This window comes from Myodes glareolus, chromosome 5 (genome assembly GCF_982192425.1).
Source record: "Myodes glareolus chromosome 5, mMyoGla1.1, whole genome shotgun sequence".
NCBI lineage: Eukaryota > Metazoa > Chordata > Mammalia > Rodentia > Cricetidae > Myodes > Myodes glareolus.
In genome coordinates, this window is record NC_142030.1 from 69787335 (window position 1) to 69812065 (window position 24731).

Here is a 24731-nt window from a genome sequence, read left to right on the forward strand (position 1 = left end):
GGAGAGAAAATAGGGTATGCAGGGTACTTAACACTGGGGCTGTCAGTGTGAATGATCAGCAGATGTTAAGTCTTCTAATTCCTCATGCTGTCAAATGTAGTGGGAATAAACTATGTGTTGGTGTGGAATTTGCACATATAGTTCAAGATGGGTGAAGGCTTGACGGGTTCAAGACTTAACTGCTTCCCACCCAGCTACCTCTTTCCTGCGTGCCTTGAGTCTGTGCTCCTGACAACCAGCAGGTGTCCTGGGGTTGGAGGATAAGAGGAAGCATCCTTCAGAGGAAGCCCTTGCTTCCTGTCCTATGCCCAGTGGCCAGCTGTTTCTCCTTGGACTCATTGGACACCAGTGTGCTCTCGGGTTGGCATCTGTCCATTCACTTTTGTGCTCTTTGAACCACGGCAGTAGGGGTGGCAAGGGAAGCCTCAACAAACTCTCTGTTGTCAGGTATACTTAGGGGAGGGTCCACTTATGGGATGGATTAAGACCTATGGTCTATTATTTGATTTTAGCAATACCATATTTTGAACTTTCACTTCGTTTCTCTCTGAAATGTAGATGGTCCTTGTTCTTCTTTCTCCATCATTCTCTCTGGTTGTCATCCTTCCTAGTTTGCCATGTCTGTTCCCTCTCTGGTTTCTGTGCCTGTAGTGTGAACTCCCATTCTCCCCTTTGGCTTTTGCCACATTTGCTAAACTTCTGCTAACACGTTTTGATGCTCACACGCCTGTGTTTCTTATCTCTGCACTTGCCTTTTCCTTGTTGCGAACACCAGAGAAATCCGCTCTTCTATCACAAATGACAGCAACCTATGGCAGAGCAGAATGAAGTCACCAAGCCCAAAGTCTGCATGGTCAGGGGATCAGGCCAACAGGAAGCCAAATTTGCGTTTGTCTGGAGGCTTTTCAAGTAGCTGTCTCCTTATTATAATTTTTATTCTGGTATCCCATGGGTTTGCCTCAGCGAATGTCCACCACCCACATAACCTTTTCCCATCCCAGTTTCTTCCCCTCCCCCTGGAAATTGAACCCTGCGCTAATGAGGCCTATGCAAAGGCTATTACTCTGTCGGTTTGAGCAACTGATGGCAGTTGCCACGGTAGCATCATTCTCTGGTTCCTCGGAAACCAGAAGTGACTTGCTATGCCTTCCACCACAGTCAGCCAGAAGAACCCAGCCCAATTCTCCAAAGCAGCGCTGGTGATAAAGGGATGGCCTCTTACTGAATTCTCAATGCTGCAATGTCCAAAGTCCCTCTGCTGCGGTGATCCGCATGTCCCACCATCTCTGTTCTTGATCAACATATACACTACACCTGGAATAGCTGGGGGAAGCTCTGTTCTCTGGAGATACAGCAAACTAAGCGAGTCTTTATAATGTAATCCTGGCATTCTATTTGGGAATTTAGTTGAATTTTAAGGAAGAGGTAAGGGGGGGGTGTTATTAGTGTGGTCATATCTGGGTTTAAATATATCCCATTCCAACTTTTCTGTTCTTTCCAGTCCACCTTTACATTATAAGGTGTCTATGAGAACACCCAGGGCTCCATCCTTGGTTGATACCACCTAGGGAAGCGTGTGTGTGTGTGTGTGTGTATATGTATGTATATGAGTGTGTGTATGTTTGTGTGTATATGTGTGTCTATGTGTATGTATGAGTGTGTGTATGTGTTTGTGTATATGTGTGTCTATGTGTATGTATATGAGTGTGTGTATATGTGTGTCTATGTGTATGTATATGAGTGTGTGTGTCTATGTGTATGTATATGAGTGTGTGCATGTGTGTATCTATATGGATTTATATGTATGTATATGAGTGTGTATATGTGTGTATGTGTGTGTCTATGTGTATGTATATGAGTGTGAGTATGTGTGTGTGTGTGTATGTAAGTGTGTGTTGGGGGACTTTGGCAGAGACTGAGAATAGCTCTCTAAAGCCTTATCACAGCACCTCATTTTCTGGGCCATGTGGAGACAGACTTTTGTCAACTATAAATACCCCAAACTCTGCCTTTTCTTCTTTGGGGTTTCCAGAAAAGCCTGGTGAGTGACTATGTCTGTGAAACCTTTTGTCCTTTATATTTCTTTCTGGAAAGGGCACATTTGTCTTCTTCTGCCTGCTCATCATTTTCTGCTGATGGGAGCCTGGAGCCGGCAAGCCTCAGGCTCCACAGTCAATTGCTATCCTGTCTTCTCTTCGGCCTCAGGTGTGGGAAGACAGAGATAATTACAGCCTTGCCATATTTGCGGGCCTGGCCATTAGGTGCACACGCCCCACTTCAGGGCTACCCCCAGACTCCGATGTGCAGTGGGGAATCAGAGTACTACAAACTAGGTTATGTCTCGAGCCTTACACCTGCACTCTGAACCATGGTGCTCACCCTCTCCACATCTGCTATGTCCAGTGCTGAACTTGATTAGCTGAACTTGAATGAACAGGATGAGCTCCTGTGTGTGTTCTCAGTAGCAAATCTGCAGCTAATGCTACTTGTTGGTGTAAACATTTAATAGAACAACAGTTCAGCTTCTGCCTTCCTTACCTTCTCCGTTAGTCAGTCAGGCGGGCTCCCCAGTGACTGATGCCAAGGCTTTCCATCACTGTTGGCTGCTGTGCAGGGCATGAGGTGAGGTCAGGACTCCCTGGCACATGCGGGGATCTGCTCGCATTTGGCCTTTCATTATTTAGTCCTTGGCCAGAAGCAAAAACATGAGTCAGTTGGCCTCTGGGTGCCAGAAGGAGCCAGACTGCCCACATTAGCTTTTATTACATTCCTTTCATTGAAGTGTGTCACTTTCCTGACACTTGACACTCTGCCCTGATGCATACAGTCTCTCGAATGCACTAAGAATAAGCTGTAGCAGCTGAGCTGGTTCTGAGTTCATTCAGTGAAACCCAGAGATACAGGCAATTTGAGATTTGGAAGTGCCTCACGGAGACAGAGCATCTGTTCCTCTGGGATGGTTATTCTGGGGGATTTGTGTCTCTGAAGGGGAGGATGCACATCAGGAAGGAGTGGCCATTTGGAACTGAAATGTATGTGCTCACTTACCCAGAAGGGTGTAGAAATACAGAACAAACCTTTTGCCAAAACCCAGCTATCTACCCCCATTTTTCACTAATGCCTGGGTCTCAAGTAGTCCCTCATACGTACAGCTATGCCTGTGGGAGCCTCTTTCTTGACTGCCCTTATTCTGTTAAAATAAGGAGAGTTTCCCAAAGGAAGCTATTACTATACTTTGTCTTGAAGGGGCAAAAAAAAAAAAAATGGACCTATTTCCTACTGAGCCAGATAGAGCATCTACTTCTCTTACTTTGGAAGGAAATACAGCTTTAAAATTGCATTTAGCCACCAGGTAGCCCATTAACTGTGAATTTAGAACTCTTGCTGCAAAGGAATTGGAAATGTCCAGCAGCGAACAGATAGGATGTTGACCATCAAGAATCCAGCCTCTCGCGGCATTTCATCTAACTTTGTGTCTAGGTCAGGACACTAAAGGTGATCAGTGCCTGTAAATGCTTGGGAGTTCCCATTGCTTTATTCTCTCCTGCTGGCCGTCAGGTGGGACTCAGAGAGACAGAGTGGAAGATATGGGGGAAAGTTCCCATTTGACCTGTTCTTGTCATTGAGGCCCAGCATGTGTCATGTAGCACATGTGACATCGGTGGCTGCTGAGGAGCTATCCATAGATGGTCGGTTGCCGTCGTCCTATGCATGTGAATGCCCAAGCCTTTCAGTTTATATCCATAGCACAAATTCAGAGGAGGGTTGATTATAAGTGGGACCTCATCCTGTGGACACAGAAATAGGCTAAATTAAATAGTCCAATCAGGAAACACAGCTCTCTCAAATTGCTGAACCAACTAGACCCATATGCAAAAAGCACCCTGTATGGGAAGTGAGGCTTCACAGCCATGGGAAGAGCCTGGTTTTGTGAGATTGGTGGGAACTCATCATAGTATCCTTCATGCTTAAAAGTAGGTTATAGAGCTCTGAGGATAGAAGATTGGATAATGGGACCCAGGAAATATCTGCCCACATTGTGTGACCTGCTAGACACCTGCTCAGTCTGTATTCACAAAACACAACCTTACGGTACAAATTAGTACTGATACATTGGCCAAACTTCAGTCTGCAAGACCTCCCTGCAAAGATCACAGATGAAGGGTCATTGGTTATGTTTAGAACATAAGGACTAAAAAGAAATACAAACCAGGTCACCCTTCTGCAGTTTAAATAACAAAACGGCTAGCACACAGATGCTCTGCTGCCTCCTCCTACCTCTTGGTACTTGGACAAAAATACCTTCCAGTTGGAGTATAGTGACGTGTCATATGGCTGTCATAGTATGTATTAGAGATTGGTTTAGGTCAGTCTCTAATTCATGGGAAAAAGGGTTAGGCACTGAATACTTAGCACAGATCAAGGTTTTTTTTGTCATGGGAACAAAGATGACAGAGTAACTATGGATTTAAGGTACATAGATGACCAGGAGAGATGCTAAAGCCAGAAGAAGAAAAATCCTCAAAGGTAGCAGCTAAGGGTTAAAAAGGCCAGAGTCTGAATTTCCTTTCTTCATGCTGGAAGCAGAACCTGATTCCCCCACAACTTCTGGAGCGACACGTATTGCATTGAGAAGAGAAATGCTTCCACCTCATTTCCATGCGTACTCAGTTTCACTGGTCACCTTTAGTAGCTGAGAACTCAATTGCTAAGAGTTCTGGCTGGTGTTGTTCATGCGATGAGCAAATAGCAAAACCAGGTCTTGAGCAACCTCAGTTTGTGGAATTCAAGTTCATTGGTTTTTTTTCCAATATGTTAGACTCTCTCCTGCCATGCTGTTCCGGCTAGTTACAAGCTACTAACTTCCCCTGTAGATCCTTCTGTCTTTACCTAGGGCAGAGAAAATGCCGAAAGACATCCCTGTGCCTGTCCATCTTGATGTTGTTGCCCCTGTAATTTTCCCTTCCCAACAACAGTCTCTACATCAGTTAAGACAAATAGATTAATAGCTGAGCTCAGGAAATACTGATTCCTTTTGTATTTCTCTATGCTGGATAAAACTCCCAGTGGTTCTCATTTGAAAGACGTTATAACATCGTAGTCAGGCAGACTTGGGTCTGATTCTTTAGTTTTAGCTAACTTTCCTCCGTGAGCTTCTGTTTCTTTACATGGAAATGAGAAACAACCCCATTTGGTTCTGTGAGAATTAAATAAGGTAAAATATATTTCATGTTCAATATAGTACCAGGTACTTACATTGGACAATAAATGGTAGTTATTATTGCTTAACACCTAATAGTCCAGACACGTTAGCAGAATAATTGAGTTCCTTCTAGCTTGGACCCCTCTTCCTGTCTTGCAGTCTTGGAAGCCTATCTCTTCCCACAAGAAAATCCCCCCAGTCCTCTGCTATGGCCTCACCCTCACCCTTACATGGAGGATAGAAGTTATGACACTTAAAGAAGGAAGGGCTCTTCAGAACCTGGTGTCCTTGTTCCTCCCATTTTTAGCAGAAATCAGCTAGTGGAGAACACATCCTGGGAAGAAAAGGAACCCAGAGAGCAAGAGGGCAAGAAAGGCTTTGTGATTGCATGTGAGAAAACCAGAGAGCAAGGTGGCAGAAAAGGTTTAGTGACTGCATGTGATAGATCTGGAGGGCAACTGGACAACTGAGCTAGGAAATTCTTCTCTTACACTAATGAGGCAGGGGACACTGGGTTTTTGCTATTTCTCTGGTGAGCAAATCAATAGCAAATAAATGGTAAAATGGGTGCCCCCACTGAGTCCCAATTAAAGTGGGACCAGTGCATCCTAGCATATGAGAGTATCTTGGAGTCCAGTTTAAACTCATTAAGTTTCACTAATTGGATAGCTAGTGTTAAAAAACAAAACACCCATTATACATTCAGGAACAAAGATTAACAAGTGAATATTTGGATGGTTTGTGAAAAGCCCATGAATTGTTTGCAAAACAATGTGGCTCCGTGACCTGGAAGATCATGCCTTCTGAGACTGGAGAAGCATCTCCTTTGCAATCTTGGCTTTCACAATGTATTTGAGGGGGGAAAGTGGTTTGGCCTTGTTTGGGCATAAATTATGATATATTTTAGTTACCAATGGTGAAATTGTTGAATCTTTGCCCAGTTCTGCTGCTTTATTATTCAATCCTCTCACTTCAAATTGCCATTTTCAAAATGGTATTGACCCTGTGCTAGCAAGGCATAGGATGCAAGCATGCTGTTCTTGACATCAATTCAAAACCATGACTTTTGCTTTGTTTTGCTTTTTTTCTAGTGCTACAGATTGCCCTTGGACCCTCACATGTGCTACAAATTATAACTTTTTGGTTGTTCCTCTGCAATAAGCCACCTGTTTAAAAGAGTGCAGAATAATTAATGGCCAATCTTTTACTTGAAGCCCATGTCTGATTGTTATCTTTGTTCAGGCCTTGGTAGTCAGAATGAGCCAAACAGCCCCAGTAGTGTGGTCGACCTATCTGTTAATAGTAGCATGTGCCAATGTTCCCTAGTTTTTTTAAACACATTAAAATTTCCTTTGTTCCATACTATATTTTATTAGGATTCTGGAGAGAAATTAATTGATGAGAATAATGCAATTTTTGTATTGTATCCATGTAAAAGGAGCAAGAAATGTTAGTCCTCCTTGCATGAGGTGGCTTCCCTAAATATGGTCTCTCAGGACCTGTTCAGGGGCTATTGGATGTAAAGGCCTCTGAGGAGGAGGCTGAATTAGACAGTTGGGTAAATCCAGGTAAATCTGGTAAATCCAGACCACCAGCATATCTATCCATCTGCTACCCTCTTTTCACATCTTGGGATATTATCAGGAAAACACAACCCAAAGAAAAGAAATCAGTGTTGCTGTCATGGTGAATTATCAAAGCACGTGATCCCGTCTCTCCACAGCAAGTTACCACTATTACTTTCATTTGAGAGTTTGCTGGATTGAGGTCTGTCTTCCCTGTAAGAGTAGCTAATCTTCCAAGAGATTAGCTAGGTCATTTGTTCCAAATCCTGGCAAGGACTGAGGACTATCCAGGTGCCTTTTACATATATGGAGAGATGGGAAGATGTTTGCTTCACCTGGGAGTTATACCTCAAGGCATTTTTGTGCTCTGGCCATTTAGAATTTATCGCTTTAAGGATTTCAGATTATAAGCCTCCAATTTAATTCCCAGATCACTTGACTTTAGGAGGGCGGGAAGGACATTTGTCTTACTGTTAGAACAGGGATGGTTTTTCTTCTAAGAGTTGGACAGTAAACAGTTCACAGAGGCTCCTCATCGAATTGCTCAAATAGCATCTTTTTCTCTGAGACCTTGACAAACAAAAGTCCTCTTCCTCATCTGGGTGCCGTTTAGGGATGCTGCACTCTGAGCTTTGGAAAGACACCAAGGGTGGCCCCGTATGAACAAGGTTACACATGCCTCTTCAGGTGAAGCTATCCAATGCCACTGGAAATGCCTTTTCTGAGAGTCTCTGACCCAGGGCAGATATAAAGTCCCTGGAAGCAGAGTTTGCCTTTAGACGCCTAAGCAAGTGAAAATGAAAGCTTACACTTAGAAAAGTGCATTAAACTCAGCCCGCTGGAAGACAGTACAGGCCCAGGTACCACTGCGGTAGACACAGGCCTGCTAGTGCTCTCAAAGGACTTTGTCCTAAGGGTGGAGAGGGGGTGGTAGAGCATATGGTGGGCTGTCGTTTCTTTCACAAACCCTATGGACTTGGCAAGTGCCAAAACTGTGAATGGGATCCTATGGTCCTCTGCTTCCCCAGCATGGCATCACCCTAAGAGCCTCTCTCCTCCTCGAGGTTTTATGACTTTCTTCTCTCTCTCCATCCCTCCCACTTCCTGTTACCGCTTTCTGGCTGGATCCACCATAGGAACGCATTGGGGTAACTATGTTTGCTTGTTTTGTAAGTAGGAGGTTTGGGGGACTAGGTGGGAGGAGGGAGAAACTGTAATTGGAGGAGAGGGACTAACTTAATGAGAAAGGAGTGGTGAATTTATATGAATGGTATGTTTCCATTGAGGGCCAAAAGTTTAAACTAAGCAGCTTCCACACCTTCTTAGGAACTGACCATTCCTCTCAGTTTGCATAGTATTTGGTCTATGTGATGTTTCTCTTAAATATTGTAGGTAGATATGCTTAAAAAGCAAAAGAATTAAGCCAGGCAGTGGTGGCACACACCTTTAATTCCAGTACTCTGGAGGCAGAGGCAGGCAGATCTCTGTGAGTTCGAGACTAGCCTGGTCTATAAGAGCCAGTTCCAGGAAAGGCTCCAAAGTTACAGAGAAACCCTGTCTCAAAAAGAAAAGAAAAACAAAAAAGGAAGGAAGGAAGGAAGGAAAAAAATAAAGAAAAAGCAAAAGAATTTATTAAATATGCTGAAGCTCTTGGATGTGAAAGTCCACATTAATATAGCATATGTGGATTGCCTTTCACAATGAGATGTAGGTCATCACCTGTGATGACCACGAGAGCTGAGAACTAATGCTGGTGTAAAGTCAGCTTGAAGGATTAGATTCATGGACTTTGTGCCTCTGTAAAAGATAAATTATGGTTCCCTTATCTGAGGCTGGGCATAGCAGGGCAAATTACATGCGGAATCATGTGTTCTCCATCTGATGTTCTGGGTCCCCCCTCCAGCAACGGTTAATATAACAGTAGTTTGGGCCAGCATGAGGAATGAACCACGCCTGATCTCACTATTTAGAGTCTTATTGCCCAGAATGTACATTTTTTTATATATAAATTGGAGTTAGTTGAGTCAAATGCAAAGATCTAAGGAGATAATGAACAGGGAAGAAAAAGAAATACAGATTGATTTATGTATTTAAATACTAGAAATAAAAAGATAATGCATGATCTTCATTAAGAGAAAACACTCCTAAGAGGCAGAATAGGGAGGGTCATGAGCCATAGATGAAGGTGGGCATGGCTTACACCTTGGGCCTGCTCCAGCTGCGTAGTTCCCTGAAGCCTGTGCTAGGTTCACGAGCTTCTGAAATAGAAATGACTACAGGAAAGGCCAGCCATGCATAATTGGAGTATGGGCCAAGGTCCTCACAAGATGCCTGCATGCATACTTTCTCTTCAGTGCCAGCCTAGCACAACAAGAATGTTGGGTTCCTCACCGGTCCTTGCTATGTTCTCCCACACTGACGAACCATGAGAAGAAACAAACCTAGACTTCTGGGTCAGGTTCCCCAATGAGACATGTTCTCAAATGTTCCCAAGTCAACAAATAGCTTGAAAACCTGCTATGGAAAAAAAGACTGGACTAGGCCCAGTGGAGATCCATAGTGGGCCTCTGGTCATGCTATCTAGTTGACATTGTTCCGCTTTATTTACCATTGTGATATTAGATAGCATTAAACTGTCTATCAAAGACATGAAACAACTATTAATATATGTTCATGGAAGTCCATGGGTATCTGTGTGCTCTTTTGTGTGTACACAGATGTTCCCTCTCTTTCATATTGCCACAGCCAGAGAAACTGAATGGAAATTGTAAATGCCTTAAATAGAAACATATTTATTACATTTATGGCCATCTTACGAACTTAACATCATATTATTCATACTGCAGAGCATCAGTCTGGTACTCTCATGATTTTGTGGGTGACTAGGACCAGTGACTGCCCAGGCTTGTAAGAGAGTTTCTCCCTGCATAGTATCAGCCTGTGGGGGAATATGCTGGAGTTAGTGCAGCTTCTATTGAATGCAGCTCGCTTCCTAAGCTGAATGGTTGGGAGCATTTGGATGTGCAGACATGGGTATTCCCATATGGATGTGTGTATGTGCACACTGGAGAGTGGCTGAGCCTACTCTTGAAGCATGTTTGCAGATTGCTCCTGAGTGACTCTACACCAGCCTAGTTTCTGGCCTCTGTCTACTTCTCTGTTCTCTGCTTTTACTCTGTCATTATGAATGCAGTAATGTGGCTGCCACTTCTGTTTCTCCCCTCGCCAAATGATTCCCTGGGGTCCTCTCTCTCTACAGAACCAACAAGGGGCGGGACATCAAGACTATCAAGTCTCTGAGGGTGCTCCGAGTTCTGCGACCACTGAAAACCATCAAGCGCTTGCCCAAGCTGAAGGTAATGTTTTTAGAATTTGTCCCCATTGAATACCCTTCTTCCTTCTTCTCCCTTTAGCTACAGCTGGCTAGCCTTTGCACAGCCCATTCTTAGACTAGCCCTTTTTCTCTCTTGGGGATGAAGATTCTTTACATCTTTTGAAGCCAAGTCTTCCAATGTCCCAAGAAACTTGCAGGTGAGGTCTTCCTTCTTCAGCTCAGACCCAGTTAGTATTATGGTCCCTGGGGTGACTTATCATCCAGGAAGAAGTCTGTATGGCTTTGTCTTGGAACATCCTGTGTCGTTAAAATAGAAGCCATGAAAGCTTTCTGTCTGTGTAGTCTGTGTGCTAAGGTAGCTTGGGTAGTCTGGATTATCGTCTTAGGGTTTTTACCACTGTGAAGAGACACCATGACCATAGCAATTCTTACAAAGAAAACATTTAACTGGGGCGGCTCGCATGCAGTTTCAGAGGTTCAGTCTGTTATCATCCTGACTGGAAGCATAGCGGCGTGCAGGCAGGCAGGCATGGTGCTGGAGCTGAAAGTGCTAGTCTTGCAGGCAACAGGGTCAACTGAAAATCACACTGAGGGAAACCTGAGACCTCAAAGAGACCTCAAAGCCTGCTCCCATGGTGATACATTTCTTCTAACAAGGCCACGCCTTCTGATAGTGCTACTCCTTTTGGGGCCATTTTCTTTTAAACCACATTCTACTCCCTGACCCCCAAAGGCTTATAGCCATATCATAACGCATTCAGTCCAACTTCAAAAAGTCCCCATAGTCTATAACAGTCTCAAACTTGTTTCAAAGTCCAAAGTGTCTTCTGAGACGCATGGCAATCTCTTAACTGTAAACATCCTCTAAAAATCAAAATCAAAAACTTCCAACATATAATAGCATAGGATATATATTACTATTCCAAAATGTAGGGAAGGGAGCATGGTGAGGAAATACTGGACCAAAGCAAAACTGAAAACTGGCTGAGCAAACTCCCAAACTTTTCATCTCCATGTCTGATGTCAAAGTGATCTTCAGATCTCCAACTCTGTTCAGCTTTGTTGACTACAACATCTTTCTTTTGGGCTGGTTCTACTTCTGGTTGGCAGCTCTCCTTGGCAGTTATTCCATGACTCTGGAATGTCTAACACCTTGGGTTTTCCAAGGCAATCCAGGCTTCAAGTTCACAGCTTCACACAGTGACCTCTGCACTAGGCCTCCATTCAGGGACACCCCTGACACATACCTGACATCAGTGGTTTTCCTTAGATGCAGAGACAAATTCAATAACCTCTTTCTTTTATCCTTATCTCTAAAATCAGAACCACATGGCCAAAGCTGCCAAATTCTGCAGTTTAATGGAGCTAGAACATGGCCCCCTTGCTCAATTATATCTTCACCAGCTTTCTGTCCTTCACTGCCTAAGCTTGACTGTCCTGAAACTTGCTCTATAGACCAGGCTGGCCTCAGACTCAGAGATCTGCCACTCTTTGCCTCCCCAGTGCTAGGATTAAAGGTGTGCCCCACCATACCCAGCTCTAAGCTTTTCTTTAGCTCCTTTTCACAAGGCGAAAACTTAGTTTGCTGGGATCTTGCCCTGAGGTCACCACTCCCTGCATTCTATTTCTTAACCCATTTATCTCCTTGCACTAGGGCTTTAGCTCCACTTCACTCCCTGCTGCTCTTTTTCTCCTCAAAATTGACATTTTGTAATTTTCCCTGATCAACCTGCACCTTTTCAATAAGTCTTCATTAGAGTTACCACTAAAAACCACATGACAGAGTCTGTACTGGGCTGTTGTGAGATTTTCTTCTGCCAGTGAACTTAATTCAAGTCTTTACTTTAGCCTCAGGAAGACTCTTTGGACAAAGGTAAAGGGCAGTTACTTTCTTCACCCAAATATCACAAGAACGATCTCTAGGCAACATACTAAAATTCTTCTCCTCTGAAACCTCTTGAGTGAGCTCCCAACAGTTCAAATAACTCTGAGCACCTCTGTCTTCCATGCTCCTACTTGTGTGGCCCATTAAGCAATGCCTAAAGAATCTATTGCTTTCAATAATCCTAAGTACCAAAGTCCAAATTCCTCCAAACAAACACATGGTTCAGCCTATCACAGCAATACCTGAGTCCCTGGTACCAGTTTATGTTTTAGGGTTTTTAATGCTGTGAAGAGACACCATAACCATGGCAAGTTTTATAAAGAAATTATTTAATTGGGGTGTGAGGTTCAGTCCATTATCATCGTGACAGGAAACATGACTGCATGAAGACATGGTGCTGAAGTTGAAAGTACTACATCTTGCAGGCAACAGGAAGTCAACTGACTCTCACAGTGGGAAGCCTGAGCAAATGAGACCTCAAAGCCCACCCCTACAGTGACACACTGCCTCCAACAAGGCCACCCCTCCTAATAATGCCACTCCCTTTGGGGCTATTTTCCTTTCCACCACTACAGCTGTTTTCTTCAGTTATGACTTTAGAAAAGTATCATCTTACACAAATAGTTCATATTTTCGAGGTACAAATAGGTAACTTCAGGACACATAGTCTATTTATGGCAGAAGCAGAAAAGAAATGGGGAAGTGAGTAATCCTGAACAAGCTCTTCCGTGGTCTGGCTAAAAACTGGGATCTTATCTATACAATCCCCTCACCCTTTTGTCCAGTACCCTTCCTGCCTCTCAAGGCTTATTTCCCATTCAAGCTTGGCATCCTAATTGAGCACACCTCTTTCCACTTCCCTCTCCACATATTGTGGTTAATAGAGTCTGAAGCTCCATAGGAGAAAAGCTCCTCCCCCACACCCTGCCTTTCCTGAATTCCTGAGGATTATCAGCCCCCAGTCTCGGGCCTCAGAATCCTGTTCTTGCAGTCCAGGTCACACAGCCAGTAGAGTAACCCTCAGCATCAGCACCCAACTCCATCCTTCTGGGGTACACCAGGATGCTTCCTGGGAAGCAGATTTCATTGCCCACTTGCAGCACCCCAGAACCTAGCACAGGGCTTCTCCAAGAGTGGCTGGAGGCCATCCTCATCTGAACCTTTGAAAAGCTTCCTAAAATAGGTACGCTCTCCACATTAGCACAACAGAGCCAGACTGTCCAGGAGAGGAGTCTGAACTCTGGTGATTCTAAAACAGTAGAGTAGGAACTGGTCACCATGGAAAAGAACCTACATGAGTGCCAAGTCTAGCTTAAAGATTTTTGGAGGTATGTGACCCAGAACAGATTACTTATTCTTAGAATTTCTTTCACCCGGAAACTGGAGATCCATGTAACATACAATTGTAGTATAGACCAGAGAGCTGATATGAGTGGTCCCTAGCTCAGAACCCCGGGTGTGTCTAGGCCCGCCTCCCATGCCTGCCGTAGAAGGCAAAACTATGAGCTTGTTTCTCCTGTTTGCCCCAATTCCTGTCCTTTTCCAAGTTCTCCTAATTGATCATGTATGTCACCTGCCCCAACCACAACCCACACCCCTCCTGGTCTCAGATCATCACTTCTTTCTATCCTATGATCAGCATAGAGGAAGCAGAACAGAGTAGGGAAGGGATGGGGGGATGGGGAGGTGAAGGGAAAGGACAGGCCACTACTGAGAGGCCTCAGACTAGCTGTGCCATGGCTTTGTCTCAGGCTCAGCACACACTGTATGGAATCCCAGGGGGGCAACTCATTCTTCAAAGGAAGTGGCTCCCAGCCTCTTTCCTCCCCAGCTCTTCTCCTTCCCCTCCTGGATCTGGACCTTCTACTGTGTCAACTCTTCCTGGCCACCCTCCCTCCAGCCAGCCCTTGGCTTAGGCCTTATCCATCACCACCCCTGTGTGTCCCATACCCAAGCTGTCTGGGGCTCCGAATGTTGTGATGAGATTAGTCCATACCTCAAGAAAGTGGCCTCAGCCTTCATTAATTCTGTTAAATTGGGGAGTGGTTCCTCTCTTTGCAGTATGATAACCTGAGAAAAACGTAGGTGATTCTGATCCCACAGGACTGCATGTCACTCATATTCTCCTCAGTGACACACTTGAATGAATCCAGCCAAACTTCACCCAGCACCATGAGGAAGCAACTGCACAAATGCAGTACCCCATGAGGCCAGACTCTCCAGTGAGCTAAACCAGAAAACCTAGAAAATAACCTAAACATGCCTTAAAATATGTCTAACTGTCATGGGGGTCTCTAGAGATCCCGTTTTTGTATTGAAGCAGAAACTCCACTCTCTGTACACACAGCCTTACCTGTAACATGAAGGGTTGTTTGTGTTTTTTTGTCCCCGCCTGGTACCCCACAGCCAGCAGGCCCCAGAGAAAATCAACCACACTGAAATCTCTGTAAGTTATAAAGCTGATTGGCCTTTTAGGTCAGGCTTCTTATTAACTAACTCTCACATCTTGATTAACCCATTATTTTGATCTATTTTAGCCATGTGGCTCAGTACCTTTTTCAGTGGGGCAGCTCATATCCTGCTGCTTCGGTGATCTGGGTAGGAGTGGGAGGGATCAACTTCCTCCTCTCCAGAATTCTCCTGCTCTTCTTGCATCCTTTCCACTTCCTGTCTGGTTTTCCCACCTACACCTCCTGCCTGGCCAATCAGCGTTTATTTAAAACATGATTGACAGAATACAGACAATTTTCCCAAACCACTTACCTTCAAGACAAACAGACCTCAGTCCTTCCTGCAGGTCTGTTGACCTTCCTCCTGAATGCAGCCAGCTTTCAGCTAGAGGGCAGCGGCATGAAGTGGTAGAGTCCGATACAGTCAGAGCGAATATATGAACTTCATGGTGAAATACTGAAATGAACAAAGACAACAGCATGTGGTTGCCCTTTGATCCACTGAGAAAGAGCGAGGTGAAGATGGTCCATAATCACTGTGTAACTAAACCTGTGAATGTCACCAACAGATTCAAGGTCAGGAACAAGCTGTTCAGTGAGTAAAATGGTCTAAGTGATCTTCAAGACGCCATCTAGCATTGCATTTCCGGGTTTCACATTAAGTTCCAACAGGAACACCCCCCCCCATTACTTTTATCATCTTGTGTAAGCTTCAGGCTTTTGCATTGACTTGATGACTTAGACATGATGTCTGCTTCCCAGGCCAGGTCCTCGCCACCATGACCAGCTAGGAAGATAGCTTCCAACCCCATGAGTATCACTGCTTAGTGGGTGAGAGCTCCTGGGACAGTTTCTCAGGCTGCTTGGTGGTGGCATGGCTCTACCTCAGCTCTGGGCGCAGGAGTGTTTCGTCACAGGACTGACGTGAGAGCCTTTGTCCACAGGCTGTGTTTGACTGTGTGGTGACCTCCTTGAAGAACGTCTTCAACATACTCATTGTCTACAAGCTCTTCATGTTCATCTTTGCTGTCATCGCCGTCCAGCTGTTCAAGGGGAAGTTCTTTTATTGCACCGACAGCTCGAAGGACACAGAGAAGGAGTGCATGTAAGAGCTGCTGCCATTTACCTCTCACTGTGCCCAGGGTGTCCTGGCAAGTTCCTCTCCACCTCCCGCGGCGGACTAGGTCTCCATTCTCTCCAACCTCCATTACCCTTCCCTAGAATGATAAACCAGAAAGAACAAAACAAATAGACATCTGTTGCGCTCCTTTTCTCATATCAGATATAGTAAGAGACACTATGCCTGGACCCTTAAGTTTTAAGTCTTTCTAATGACCTACCGAGAGAAGTTTTATTGACAACCTATAAGTATAGAAGATGATAGTAAAAAATTAGGTTGTCCATGGTTACACAGGCAACTCATATCAGGATTCATCCTGATTCATATCTGTTGGGCACCAAGTACCATTTTTATTCCATGCCAGTGCCTGCCCTTAATACAACTTGCCCTTCCTTTTCGATGATAGTCATTGTTAGCCTAACATTCTTAAAGTTTGTAAAAATGTTTGACTGTTCCACATACTATACTTAAGAAGCCCTGTTTCATTTCTCTTCTGCTTTCAGAGGCAACTATGTAGATCATGAGAAAAATAAGATGGAGGTAAAGGGCCGGGAATGGAAGCGTCATGAATTCCACTACGACAACATCATCTGGGCCCTGCTGACCCTCTTCACTGTCTCCACAGGGGAAGGGTGGCCTCAGTGAGTGAGGGGGGAGGCGGGGTATATGTGTCTTGCAGGCTGTGATGGGACTGTGTGGGTGCCTTGCAAGGCTGATTCAAGATGAACACGGCTAACCCTTTGTTATTGTACCAGGCAAAGTAAGTGGTAATGAGTGGGTGAGAAAGGGAGAAAAGAGGAAAAAGATGAGACATCTTTTTCAGATAGAGATGGAGAGGGGGTAGGCAAAGTCAGGGAAGTATTTGAAACTCTGTTTTCAGCAACCTTCGAGTTGGTTGGAGTTCTTTGACTTACAGAACAAATGGATTTCCACAACTTTTTACCCCCTCAGAAAAACCCCTGGGGGGCTGTTTTTAAGCAGATCTGTCCTTAAGGTTGGCTCGGCACCTGAGAGCCTAAAGATGCAGGGATCTTGCAGACCCTAGAGATACTATGTAAGACCAGACCCTCTTTTTAAAGAATGCAGGTTCTTATGCTGTCCATAGTGGAAAGTTAATGTTTTATTTTGTTTTGTTTTTCAAAGACTTAGCAATTAGTAAGACGCCACTAGTTGGCAGTAGAAAATCAAATGGCAATAGAAGTCTCTTGGTATTGAACATGACAACCTAAACGATAAGAGGCTATCATTCCATTGATTAGGAGTTGAATGCAGATAGCAAGTGAACTAGAAAAGGCAGTCGTACTTTTTTCTTACCAAATTTAGTGATGGCTACCCCAAATCAGTGGAGGAATGGAAAAAGTCAGAGAAGACATATCAAGCACAATAAGAAGTGGTACACCTCTTAAAAAGCCAAGACTGTCACCCACCATCTTTTCCCTCCCTCTCTTTTGGTCCCCCCAGGGTCCTGCAGCATTCTGTAGACGTGACAGAGGAGGACAGAGGCCCAAGCCGCAGCAACCGCATGGAGATGTCCATCTTCTATGTGGTCTACTTTGTGGTGTTCCCTTTCTTCTTCGTCAATATCTTTGTAGCTCTCATCATCATCACCTTCCAGGAGCAAGGGGATAAGATGATGGAGGAGTGTAGCCTGGAAAAGAACGAGGTAACCCAGGGGAGACTGTAGTAAGGGGCGGTAGTGGGAGTTTTAGGAAAGAATCGGGACAGCATGCTTAGAGAGAAAGTTTACATTTTCCTAACTTTACACTTTACTATAGCAGTAGAGTGAGAAGAGGGGAAGTCACCAGTGGGAGGCACAGAGGCATGTAGTCGTGGATCTGGGACTCAGTGGGTAAGAGCACTTTTGCCACAAGTACAAGCATCCTACATACATCCCCAGCGACCACATAAAATGCTGGGTATGGGGCTGGGGTACTAGCTCGGTGACTACAAGTCCCTGCTGCCAAGCCTGATGCTGTGAATTCAGTCCCCAACGTGATAGAAGGAAAGCACCAACTCCCACAAGCTGTCCTCTGACCTTTACATGTGCATTATGATGGGCACACATGTGTGCGTGTACACACTCTGTGTTTTAAAAAGCTGGGCATGCCTGCATGTGCCTGTAACCCCAATAGGGAATCACGTACAGGTAAATCATGAGAGCTGGCTGGCTGGGTAGCTTAATCTTAATGGTGAGCTCCTGGTTTCATGAAAGGTCCTGGTTCAAGGCAGTGATGCAATAGGAAAAGATGGCCCACCTCCATCTCCTTTTCTGGCCACCGCATGTGTGTGCCCAGGCATGCTCACCTGCACATCCACATGCATTTACATCACACACAGACAAGACACAAACTAGTATACAAAGAAAAGATGAGCATGCAATCTCCACCCTTATGTGTGATAGTCTAGAAGGAAAGGACATGCATTGCAGTTACAACATGAAGATGTTCGCTTTCCTCCCTGGCTCTCATGGCATCTGGGTTTCTAATGACCGGGAATATCTTTTCTTAATTGCTCCTCTAGCACATGCATAGGTTTGGAACATGGTAGGGTTTTATGACTGATGTTGTTGTTGGTTTAATAATGGAGCTGAGTTGGAAACAGTTATAGATTATAAGAGGAATGCATAGGCACATAAGGTTCGAACAGTTCCAATATAAAAATCCAAATGTTTAAAAATTCAAAACTTTTTGAATGATATGATAGAGAAAGTAGAAAATTCTATACATACATGAAACTTTGTTTTATATACAAGATTAATAAAATATTACATAAATTATCCTTAGGCTATGGATGGGGCACATATGAAATATTAATGAATTTTGTGCTTGTGCCTAGCAGAGCATCATGTCTTCAAAATATCTCATTACATTTATGTAAACATTAAAACCTCAGAAACACATCTCTGATATCACAAATCCCTCTGGTTCCACATTTCAGATAAGGGAGTCTTATGCAGTAGATAAGTCATCTTAAGAAAGTTCATGCAGGGCTTAGGGGCGTTGAGCTGGTTCTAATAACTTGACTTTCTGCAGCGGGCATGCATTGACTTCGCCATTAGTGCCAAACCCCTCACCCGCTACATGCCGCAGAACAGACACACCTTCCAGTACCGCGTCTGGCACTTTGTGGTTTCTCCATCCTTTGAGTATACCATCATGGCCATGATCGCCTTGAACACTGTCGTGCTGATGATGAAGGTGAGAAGTGACTGTATGTGTTTGTCGTGACTGTGAAATCACTCTCCCTTCTTTGCCTGCCACCTTGACCGACTCTTCCGTCATGGACTCTCTTTGATTTTACCCAGTTCGACATCCCAGCCCCTGGGTTTCAGGGTAGGGCTGGGGTCATCGAATGAAATGCAGAGTAACATAGAGTAGCAGTTAGGGGCCTTCAGGAACAAAAGTGTCAAGAGGGTTCACCTTCGACCAGGGTGTACAATGTCCTCCAGAGACCATGGAATCTAAAAAGAGGGCTCAAGTCAGTGTGAGCTTGATTATATTTAATGCTACATACAAAACACCTAGCTCTGGAAAGTGCTTCTGTCATGGCTACCTTTAGCCAGGACATGAAGGTAGCTTTGCTATAAAGGTGCCCCGAGTTGGACATAGTTGAGAGATGACTAGACCCGGCATTTATATCCCACCATATACACATGTGCCGTAAGGCTTTGACTCTATTGTTCTCTTTCTTCTCTTTCCTGGCAGTACTATTCTGCTCCTTGCACCTATGAACTTGCCCTAAAGTACCTGAACATTGCCTTTACCATGGTGTTCTCCCTGGAATGCGTCCTAAAGGTCATCGCTTTTGGCTTCCTGGTATGTCTGTTCCGGCATCAGGCTTCTCTTCCTTTGGGGTACATGGAGGTTACTGCTGTTCACCCTCTTGCCTACCTAATAGTGAGCTCAGTTTACTCCACAAGCAGGCTGCTGTGTAAGTAGAGTAGGAGAACCACCTTCTCATCTCCATCCCCATCTAACCAGCAGCCCTGATCCTACTGAATTCTGTCAACAGTAGAGTGGCCATCTTTAAATTTTACTAGCACTATAATTGATGTATAAAGAAAGAAAGCATGAATTAGATTAGATTAGTGATTATTTACTGATTAGACAGATAGATAAATGTTATTGTTTGAATGGGAAAACATATCTTTTATAGCCTCAAACAAGCAAATAATAGTTTTTTTCTTCTTTAAATTTAATTTTTTTTTTTACAAACTAGTCCCAGTTCCCCCTCCCTCCCCTCCTGCCCTCCCTACCTTCCCCTCACCCCACCCCCAATCTGATCCTCAGAGAGAGTAAGGCATCCCATAGGGAGTCAATAAATTCTGTCATATTACCAAGCTGAGGTAGGACCAAGGCCCTCCCCCTCATGTCTAGGCTGAGCAAGGTTCCTCTTCATAGGAAATGGGCTCCAAAAAGCCAGATCCTATCATTAGGGATTGCTCCTGGTCCCACTGCCAGTGGCCCCACAAATTGTCCACCTGCTTTCTGGAGACTAGATTGGTCCTTTGCAGGTTTCCTGGTTGTCTGTCAGTGAGCTCCCACTAGTTCAGGTCAGCTTTTTCTGTGGGTTTCCCCATCCTGCTCTTGACCCCTTTGCTCCTCCCTCTCTTTGACAGGACTCCGGGAGCTCTGATACAATCAAGTATCAACCTAGTAGTCTCCTCCCACTAAGTAGCCTGAAGAGTAACTTCTGTCAATTAAAATAAAAGTTTATTATTTACATTTACAATGTTCAATTACTTTTAGGGAGTGTGGGGGTCAGGGAAGTTTCTGGAATTGGATTTGTGAGGGATTACAATGAATTTTTTTCTGGCATGAACTCTCTTTTTACTTCTCCTCACAGCTGGTAATTATAATTGTTTGGCAAATTTTCGCGTTTGTTCTCAAGAATGTTAACAAAACCTGGCCTTTGCTTCTTTGTCCTGTAAACAAAGCCAGTCCCTCCCTCTCCTCTTGCTGGCTTCAGGGCCTGCTGAGAGCTCAGCAGGGTGCAGATAAGCCCACTTGACAGCTGCTTCACACTTATTTAGGGTGTGAGCTACCCTTTCAAGTTGAAGTGTATACCAGACCTGACTGCTTTCCTAGCAAGAAGGGAAAACTTTGCTGCAGATCAGACTAAGTGCTTCTGGTAGCAGCTGTGACGGGGCCTCTGGCCTGGGCTTGATAATTGTCAGTGCTGATTGTGGAGGTTGTTTTCAGTCTCTTGGTTCTTTATACAACCATTAATTTGATTATTTGGGGTGGAGAGTTGAAAGGAACCCGTTGCAGTGGCTGAATTGTGGAATTCTTGACTCCCTTTTGAGTGTTTTGAGACTCCAGGAAATAAAAAGGTAAAAAGAAACTTCTACCAAACAAAGATGCCTTTACAAAACAGTCTAGACCAAGTAGGGCAAAGTGAAAGAGAGGGGGAAAGCCAGCACCACCACAGGGAAGGCTTCTCTCTGACTCTTGGTGTTGACATCGTCGGTGACTTAAGCCCCAATTATGTGTTTAATTATGGTGAATGCTGAATACATACTTAGAGGCTTAACTAGAGGATTCGGCCTCAGGCCCTGCCTCCTTCCCTCCCTCACTCCTGTGTTTCATTCAAGGCCTGGACTCATTCACACCAGAAAAGGCACTGTTACATTGATTTGGCATCCTAATCTTTTGGAATATCCCAACATGTCCTGATTGGTCAGATCTTCCCATTAACTCTGAAACAGGCATAGTAGATATTGCCATTGTCACTGTGGCGATTATCATTTTAAATGAGAAGACTGAAGTTCATAAAATGTGGGTTTTTTTCTTAAAGGTTACACACTAAAATGATGAATTAGAAAATGTATAGAAATAAAAAGCAAAGAAGAGGGGAAACAAGCCACATATTTGTGCTGCCCAGCAAATCTCCACCCAGTGCTTCACATACTCACTTTCTCTATGTGCGGACTGTATTAGCTAGGCTTCCTTGTTTCCCTCTTTGACAGATAAACTACAGCTCAGAAAAGATTAACACTGTATTCAGAGTTAGTGAGAGACAGATCCAGAAGTCAGATCCTGATCTGACTCCAGAGTTCACAATAATCTGCTAGTTCAGTCGCCAGGACACATTCCAAATCCCCAGTAGATGCCTGAGAAGGAGGGCAACCCGATGTCTGTATACACTCTCTCATATATTGCTAAATGATGGGGTGACTTCTGAGAAACACATTCATCCTTTCCTATTGATGTGATCAAGTACACTAGGATAAGAGCTCTGGCTCATAGTTCAAGGGTCCAGAACCATCGTGTACAGAAAGTTAACATGGCAGGAACTTGAAGCCATTGGTCACCTTACATCCACTACTAGGAAGCAGAGCACTTTTTTTCTTTATACAGTACCGGGACCCAACCTAGGGTGGGCGTTCCCACTCAATAACACAACCAAGATAATCCCTCAAGCATGCTCAAAAGCCCATTGCCCAGGTGATTCTAAATTCTGTCAAGCTAACACTAACATTGTTAGTCACAACATTATTAGGCAATCTTGTCATTTTGTGACTATCATAGTCACAAACTATAATAGCTAGCTACATCACCAGGCAGTATAATAGTATGACATCTCCATTGTATATGTGGGGTGTCCTTAGTAGAAGCATCATTAGGAGGCCCCTGACTGAACTGTTTTGTCCTATTAAGTTGAGGATTTTCACTTACTATCTTTTCTTTGGCATTCTGCAGTTTTCCATTTAATGTTTTGGATTGTAAGTAACTAAAATCATGGGAAATGAAGCTACAGATAAAATGGAAGAGTGCTATATTGCACAGTGATAGGATGTGCCATTCTATATTGTAAGGCATCCCCAATTGGAACTCAAGGGTTCTAGTCCTCTGAAACCTAGATCAGTGAACTAAGAATTAGAAAATTCAGCTGGGTGGTGGTGGCACATGCCTTTAATCCCAGCACTTAGGAGGCAGAGGCAGGCGAATCTCTGTGAGTTTGATGCCAGCCTGGTCTATAAGAGCTAGTTCCAGGACAGGCTCCAAAGCTACAGAGAAACCGTATCTCGAAAAACAAAAAACAAAACAAAACAAAACAAAAAAAAGAAAGAAAGAAGTAAAGAAAAAAAAGAATTAGGAAATTTATCTTGGGATGGGGAATAGGAATGCCTTGAAAACTGGGGACTTTAGGGACCCCACTTGGCTCCCTCATGAATGGGCTAAGTGCCCCACTAGAGAGTGAATTTATTTACAAAGTTGAGCGCCTCTGCTTTTCTTTATTCTCTAGGGTACATGTGACTTTGGGGTCAGATCTCCCTAAACCTTAGTTTTCTCATATAGAAAACAAGAATAACAATAGCTGTCTTAGAGTCTTAAATATGTGATACTCATTAAACACAACCTCTCTTTGCACAATCCTTCACCTGTGGCATATCTTCACTCTCTGGCCAATCCCTCTATTCAATATAATAAACATGGGACATTTGGTACTACTTAACTTTCAGACCCACAAGAGGAACAAACAAACTAAAAGAATATCAAGGGTCTGGAACAGATGCTAAAGATAAAGTGATGGTAGTTATGAGGGTAGGAAGGGGGGCTCTTTGGTAGTACTCCAAAAACTCTTATGGTACCTGATGCCAGGGGCAAGACAATTGATGGTCAATTTGGAGATGTGGGTGTCCTGTTTTAAAGAATGCAGTCCAAGTTCTGTGCTATCTGAAATCGGGTGGACACGTCACGCATTTTGAAGCATTTCTGGGTCTTTTGTTTCTCCCACATATAGTATTCAATCAATCTTCTATTTTCATAACTACTTCCCTGCTTTTTGTATTAAACTTAATCACACCTGCTTACAAGGTGTAACAGAAAAGCAGTGGGGTGGGGTGGCAGATGGAGTCGACTCATCCTATTCAGTGAAGATTCAGAGCCTGTCTGTGGCTTTTAGTCCCATAGAGCCTCTTGTAGCAATACAAATAATTTAGAAGTTTCAAGTTGTATGATGCTTAAGGCTTAACAGGTGTGTACTTATCCCAAATTCCCTGAGGTATATACATTATAAATGTAAAACTTTTTATTTGTTGATCAAACTCAGTAGTGTGGTTGAAAAATAAATGTTTACCAATTAAAAATATCATTTTTATGGGATTTTTAGTGACAGTTTCAAAAATATGGTCTTCAAATAGTTGTAGAACTGTTTTTAAAATGAGGATTTCCCAAATTAGTAAAGGAGAAAGAGAATTCCAGGTTAGAAACAGGAAACTGAGCCCAAAGTTAGAATGAACGTATGCATGAATTGACAAGTTTTAATTCCAAGTGGCAGAGTTATGTAATAAAAAGATGTCTTTTCTTTCTTCTTCTTTTTCCATTTTCTAATGTTCACGTGACCGAATTCACTTGGCAGAACTATTTCCGAGATACCTGGAACATCTTTGACTTCATCACAGTGATTGGCAGTATCACAGAAATTATTCTGACAGACAGCAAGGTGAATGGTTCATGGAAGCCCCATATTTAAGCTGGATCCTGGAGTAGCGTTCAAAAAGAATCCTTTCCACATACGGTCCATGTATAATTTACCCAGTCGAACATGACCCCTTTGTGTTAGGAATCCACTTTCTCCTTCCTGAGCATTAGCCAAAGGATGCAAACTTTGGGGTGGTAGGTCTCATGGAAGGCTTAGCTACATTTGCGTGACTCAGAGGACAGACATCTCATGGGGTAAGTGAAATAGAGGCTGTTAGAAGAAAGTAGTGTGCAGTGTATGGCTAAATTCTACAAAAAGAACCAGAGTTGTCTTTGACCTCGGCGTCATTAGACCTGAAATGTTTCTCTAAGTTAGCTCCTCCTAAAGAGTGTGTGGAGAGCTTTATTGTAATTACTGAATACCAGAATGCCATTGTGTGCTAGGGGGATTACCAGCTCTGCTCTTTCAGCATCAAAGTGCAGACTTTAGTTCATTTGGCAGAGATTAGGGGAGCCAGTTTTCCTCCTCTGTGTCCTGGAGTGCCCCTGTACCCATCTACCTAGGAGTAGAGAGGCTGGACTGGGTGTCTTAGAGAGAGACACCCTGGGTGCTTCTCAGCTGGAGCTGGGTTAACCACAAAAGACAGAGACTGTCATCTATTTTGTGATCTGAATAAGGAATAAATGTGAAAATACCAGTGCTTAGATCTTTCTAAATGAGCATATTGTCACTAATTACATGTTTCCT

At 43.8% G+C, this 24731-nt stretch overlaps 1 protein-coding gene across 5 annotated transcripts in view; it reads left to right on the top strand.

The window, feature by feature from the left end:
- The window catches only part of Cacna1e (calcium voltage-gated channel subunit alpha1 E), a 471717-nt gene that overhangs the window by 405509 nt on the left and 41477 nt on the right, over positions 1 to 24731 (top strand). For all 5 annotated transcript variants that reach the window (XM_087906403.1, XM_085688095.2, XM_085688094.2 and 2 more), the window contains 8 exons: positions 7905 to 7916; positions 10028 to 10124; positions 15382 to 15542; positions 16061 to 16198; positions 17019 to 17220; positions 18590 to 18754; positions 19262 to 19372; positions 23922 to 24005. In XM_087906403.1, coding sequence (XP_087762529.1) covers positions 7905 to 7916; positions 10028 to 10124; positions 15382 to 15542; positions 16061 to 16198; positions 17019 to 17220; positions 18590 to 18754; positions 19262 to 19372; positions 23922 to 24005 — 970 coding nt within the window. The remainder of the gene's footprint in view (positions 1 to 7904; positions 7917 to 10027; positions 10125 to 15381; positions 15543 to 16060; positions 16199 to 17018; positions 17221 to 18589; positions 18755 to 19261; positions 19373 to 23921; positions 24006 to 24731) is intronic.